General features: G+C 40.7%; 1 protein-coding gene across 1 annotated transcript in view; it reads right to left on the reverse strand.

The window, feature by feature from the left end:
• Rufy2 (RUN and FYVE domain containing 2) overlaps positions 1–6,013 on the reverse strand; it is a 30,086-nt gene that overhangs the window by 21,534 nt on the left and 2,539 nt on the right. Inside the window, exons 3-6 of the mRNA XM_013017055.1 lie at positions 5,058–5,159; positions 3,406–3,529; positions 2,767–2,828; positions 2,231–2,296 (exon numbers count right to left, since the gene is read on the reverse strand). Coding sequence (XP_012872509.1) covers positions 2,231–2,296; positions 2,767–2,828; positions 3,406–3,529; positions 5,058–5,159 — 354 coding nt within the window. The remainder of the gene's footprint in view (positions 1–2,230; positions 2,297–2,766; positions 2,829–3,405; positions 3,530–5,057; positions 5,160–6,013) is intronic.

The raw sequence follows: 6,013 nt of genomic DNA on the forward strand, positions 1-6,013 counted from the left end.
GGCAGGAGAGACCGTGAGACTCCTATCTCCAATAAACCACCAGAAAACCGGAAGTGGCGCTGTAGCTCAAGTGGTAGAGCGCTCACTTTGAGCTGAAGAGCTGAGGGACAGCGCCCAGGCCCAGAGTTCAAGCCCCACGACCGACAAAAAAAAAAAATACAACTGGCACACAACAAACATTCTATCAGTTTGTTGTTTTGGGGTTTGGGGGTTTTTTTGGTCAGTTGTGGAGCTTGAACTTTGGTCCTGGGTGCTGTCCCTGAGCTCTTCAGCTCAAGGCAAGAGCTCTACCATTAGAGCCACAGTGGCACTTCTGGTTTTCTGGTGGTTAATTGGAGATAAGAGATAAGGGTCTTAGGATCTTTCCTGCCCCAGCTAGCTTTGAACTGCAATTCTCAGATCTGAGCCTCCTGAGTAGCTAGGAATATAAGCATGAGCCACCAGTGCCTGGCTTTCTATCAGTTTTATAAACTAGTTTGGTACTTAAATTGTTTGTAAAGTAAGAAAAATGTTTATCCATTCATATTATTTTGGTAGAGGCTCCAAGTTCAAACCGTAGTTCCTCCAAAACAAGAACAAAATATTGTACCTTAAGTATAATAATTCACAGGCAAACATATGAATTATCCAACAACTGGCACGCCAGCATGTTAAAGGTAAGACTATTAGAATAGGCCTGAGAAATGCAAGATCACGGTGTGGCCTTGCCTCCCACTTTGTAACTTGTCACCTTGACAGTTGTAAACCTTTCTGGACTTCAGTTCCCTTTTTATTTTACATCCAGTGATTTTAGATTCCTTTCTATTAAGTCAGACAACAGCTGGGCACTGGTAGCTCATGCCTATAATCCCAGCTACTCAGCAGGTTGAGATCTGAGATCACAGTTCAAAGCCACCAGTGGCTCAAAATGGTAGAGCACTAGCCTTGAGCAAAAAGAGCTCAGGAATAGCTGCCCTGGCCCTGAGTTTAAGCCTCAATGATCGACAAAACAAAATAAAAAATAAAATCAGACAATAATATCTGCCTTGCCTTTAGATGACAATCAACACCATAAGAGAAACAAATGCTTTGTTGGAGGAGTTGCCTTGGACTGTGTGTGTATGTCGGGATGGGGGGTGAGGGGGGGTTGCCAGTTCTGGCACTTGAACTCAAGAGCCTGGGCTCTCACTCTGAACTGTTTTTTTCAAGGGTACGAGGGTAGTCTAGAGCTTTAACTACAGGCCCACTTCTGGATTGGAGATAAGTCTCACAGGAGGGACAGGGGTCAGTGGCTCATGCCTGTAATCCTAGCTATTCGGGAGGCTGAGATCTGAGGATCTCAGTTTGAAACCAGCTTGGGCATAAAAGTCCTGTGAGACTCTCCAATAAACTACTCAGAAAAAGCCAGAAGTGGTGCTGTGGCTCAAGTGGTATAGCGCTAGTCTTGAACACAAAGAGGCGCCCAGGACTGGCAAAAAAAAGTCTCATAGGCCTAACTGCCCAGGATGGCTTTGAACTTTGATCCTCCTATCTCAGACTCCTAAGTAACTAGGATTACAGGTGTGAGCCACGAGCTCCTGCCTTGAACATTCTTTTGAGACAAGGTCTCACTATATAGCTTAGGTTGGCCGTAAACTGAGCCTCTGTCTCTTGAGTGCTAGGATTACAGGTGTGTACCACCAAACTTAGCTGTAAAATACCTTATAATTTTTATATTCATATTGAAACTATACTTTAGTCATATTGGATTAAACTATATTATCAAATTCTTTAGTTTTAATGTGGTTACCAGAAATTTTACAGTAATCTCTTATCTTGCATTATATTTCTGGTAGAGGTGCACTAGACTGTAATGAGAAAACTTCCACAGATGATGGCCATTTACACATGAAGGAAACCCTTTGAGATAGAAAAAGGAGTCTCTGAGCCATCAAAATACTATAAACTTTCACCTTATCTAGGGTATGGTGACAAGTTTAAAGTTCTATATAACTTCTATGAAGATTCAAAACTGGACTCTAATCTTCTGCTGATATGAATAATTCTCTGGGGTGTTTTTTGTTGTTGGTGTTTTTTAAACAGTGTAGAGAAGGGCTGTGCCTGCCAAGTAAGTGCTCTACTGCTGAGCCGTACCCAGCCACTCCATCGCTCCCATTTCTGTTCTCAGTTATCCCCTCTTAGAACAGGATTACGCTGAAAACAAAACCCTAAAGCAATATTTATAAAATTGCTAAGTATCCATAATACTTACTTGAGCTGTCTGTTTAATTCTTCAACGTAATTCTTTTGATCTAAGATGGCTGCAATTTGAACATTCCTGGGGGGAAAGAATATTTTTGTGCTAGTGGGAAGGGTAGAAAAAATTTAAATCATCTAAAAAGTGTTGTAACACTGTAATAAAAACATTGTTTGCCTTTAAAACAAAACTGAAGAATCTTTGTTATCACCTAGAAGTGAGTAACTAACACTTTGTTGAATGAATTACTTGCTAATATTTGACTTAACCATGCCATTATCATAGTTTAAACTTAAGCCTGAAATACACTGTCACTATTTAAAAAAATATAGGTTATCAGTAAGGGCAAGTTTGACTGAAAGTATAACTTCATACTAAAGTCACATTCTTCTATGTGATATTTATATGTCTTAAAAGCTTTTAAAGGAAGTAAATAGAAAATAAAGCAGAAACCACAGGAGGCACGGGAAGGAGCATGAACTACACTGTGAATTTCAAATTTATTTGTAAAACTATAAAAGAAAACATGCAGAATAACATAAAAATCATACCTTTCTTTATTTCCAATATCTTCTTCATTCTTTAAATACATGGAAAAATCAATCACTCCAACCTAAAGTTAATAAAATTATTTTATGTGATAAGAACAAATACCTTATCAGAAGTACCATCAATGTGTGACACTTAGGAGATTAGTGAAGAGACCTCTGGCTGAGTCTGTGGGGGCATTTCCGGATCATCAGGGCTCTGCTCTGATCAATGGTCTAATCCAGCAGTAGATTCAAACTCGGAAAAGACTACTTACTTCAAGGTGGTGGGAAAATGGAAGGTAAGGCCTAGTGGGAAGAAGCTGTGGCAGGGGCATGCCTTTGAAGGATGGACCTTGGCCTTGGCCCCTTCCTGTTATCCTCTCCATTTCCTGGGGAGCAGCTTTTCTCTGCCACCCCCTCCTGCCCCACCACAGGCTCCAGAGCAATAGAGCAAGTTGACCATGGGCTGAAAACTCAAACTCTGAGCCAGAATAAATCCTTCCACCTGAAGTCGCTTTTCTCAGACACAGCAATGACAAATCCGATATACTGTGCAACTGAATTATGTTTCTCATTAAGTGATTAACAGCACTATTTATAACTCAGAGGAACCCTATATCAAGGAGGAAGTGTGCAAATGAAAGCACCGTGCTCACTTACTTGTGAGTCTAAATCTTCGCCCTTTACACACAGATTAGCATCTATCACATTCAGGCCAACCAGCAGCCCAACAATTACTGTTCCTTCTTCTTCCATCATTAATGCATGATACTCATAGAACTCACTGTGGAAATTAGAAGAACAAAAACAAAACCTCTCAATCACAAATTGATCTCTAAAACTAAATTTTGAAACCTTAGCATCTTACCTTCCTTATCTTCGATCCTATAAACATGAAAATAGTCTAAATGCCTTCAGATTAGCCTTACATGTTAACTTTCCAAAATGTAAATGCTTATATATAAATATTAAAAGAAAAAGACTGAGAAGTGGCACTGTGGCCAAAGTGGTAGAACACTAGCCTTGAGCAAAAAAAGCTCAGGGATATCACCCAAGCTCTGAGTTCAAGCTCCATGACTGACCAAAACAAATATGGAGAGGAGGGGAGAAAAGCGGAGGAGAAGGAGAAGAAGTAGGGAAGGAGGATGGGAGGAGAAGGGTTGGGAATGAAGAGATGCCACTGAGACTTGTCATATTTGACTCCCAGAAGGGCACAGTGACTCTTGATAATCTGATTATACTTTTTATTAGAGCTGAATTTTCCATCCCAGGATTCATTAAAACCTCTGGGATAAAGACTAAAGTCAGAAAGGACTATGAAACATTCCAGCGCTCAAGCTGAACTGATGATCATTGACTAAAGACATGGATATTGACATTTTTTAAATGTTCAATTGAGACTTGTAAAAGAAATAGGATAGTCTAAAAGCTCAGACTTGTCAATCTATATTCAGAGAATACTTATCGCTGTATTATGCCTTCATTAATAAATCCCGTATGTGTCCCTTAATCACTTCAATTAATCTTCAGAACACTACTAAAAAATAGCAGTGCTTATGGATGGTCACTCTCGATTAACAAACAGGAAACCCAAGATGCAAAACCTGAATGACAAACAAAAGCAAACACAGGGCCGTGCTCCCAGGAGGATGAGAAGGGCAGCCCTGGGCCCACACCCTTTCACACAGATCTCTTTCTCTCAGAGTCTGCCCTAAATATTCCCTTCAGCTTAAGCATGCCCGCTATGATGCATTTATTTAGATATTCAACATTTAAGAAAAATAAAGAATTAAACTCCAAAATGCCAATGTAAATATTTAGCCACAGAATTAACTATAATTCGGAAAAATGAAATTAACAGAAATATATATAATTTTGCCCATATTGGATGATAAAAAAAGCAGCAAGTGGTATTCATGTTTTGGGCTTCTTTTTTTGGGGGGGGGCGGGGTCTGGTCGTGGGGCTTGAACTCTGGGCCTGGGCACTGTCCCTCAGTTCTTCAGCTCAAGGCTAGCGCTCTACCACTTGAGCCACAGCGCCACTTCCGGCTTTTTTCTTTTTGCTTATGTGGTGCTGAGGAATGGAACCCAGGGCCTCAGGCATGCAAGGCAAGCGCTCTATCACTGAGCCACCTTCCCAGCCCCGGGGCTTTTGTCTGACCTATACTGTACCCATATGTTTTCATCTGCTTTGTTTCTTTTATTGTAGAGCATCTTATTGTATCACTTATATCTTTTCAAATAGCTTCAATCCTTTTTGGAAGATAGAACAAGGTAAAAACTGAAAATAAACATGATTTAATGGTACTAACCTCAAGAGATCCCTCTGAATAATTAAGCAGCGCAGGTAATCAGCCATTTTTTTTTGCATGAGAGCTAATCGAAGCCAGGCTCTTGCTCGACCCAGGGGGGTCCTAAAAAAATAACCAAACTGATTATTCAGAAAAACAGCCTTTGCTCAGAGACCATGAACTATACATGTTTTATCTCCACTGATGTGGAGATAACAAATAAAAAAGACATTTTTAGCATATTTTCATTTTTTTATGTTAATAGTTTTAAGCTTGTTTTTGTTTTTTTAGGAACCAAACTAATCTTTAGTAAAAGCTCAGTCTGCTCTTGCAGAACACTTTCTCCTTTTCGGGGGGTGGGGGGTGGGGGGAAGCTAAGGGGATTTGTAAACTTGGTTGGCTGGCACCCCTACAAACTGAACCCACCAAGTACCCTTTTCATTTACACTTTGTTAGTTTTTGAATGGGGTATCAAGTTACAACCAGACTGGACTAGCTGTAATCTTAAATCTTTCTCTTGTTGCTAGACTGACAGGACTGCATCACAATGCCCTGATTGTTCTGTTGAGACTGGAGTCTCCAATTAACCAGCAAAAAGCCAGAAATGGAGCTGTGACTCAAGTGGTAGATTACTACTTTTGAGCCAAAAAGCTCAGGGACAGCACCCAGGCAAGAGTTCAAGGCCCAGCACTGGTGCCCAGGCCCAGAGTTCAGGCCCCATGACTGGCCAAAAAAAAAAAAGTACTCATTATCTTGCCCATGTAATTGTAACCCCCTCTGTACAGTATTTTCACAATAAAAAATAAAAATTAAAAAAAAGAAGGGCTGGGAAGGTAGCTCAGTGGTAGAGCGCTTGCCTTGCATGCTCAAGGCCCTGGGTTCGATTCCTCAGCACCATATAAGCAAAAAGAAAAAAGCCGGAAATGGCACTGTGGCTCAAGTGGTAGAGCGCTAGCCTTGAGCTGAAGAGCTGAGGG

The sequence above is a fragment of the Dipodomys ordii genome, unplaced genomic scaffold, assembly GCF_000151885.1.
Source record: "Dipodomys ordii isolate 6190 unplaced genomic scaffold, Dord_2.0 Scaffold34, whole genome shotgun sequence".
Lineage (NCBI taxonomy): Eukaryota > Metazoa > Chordata > Mammalia > Rodentia > Heteromyidae > Dipodomys > Dipodomys ordii.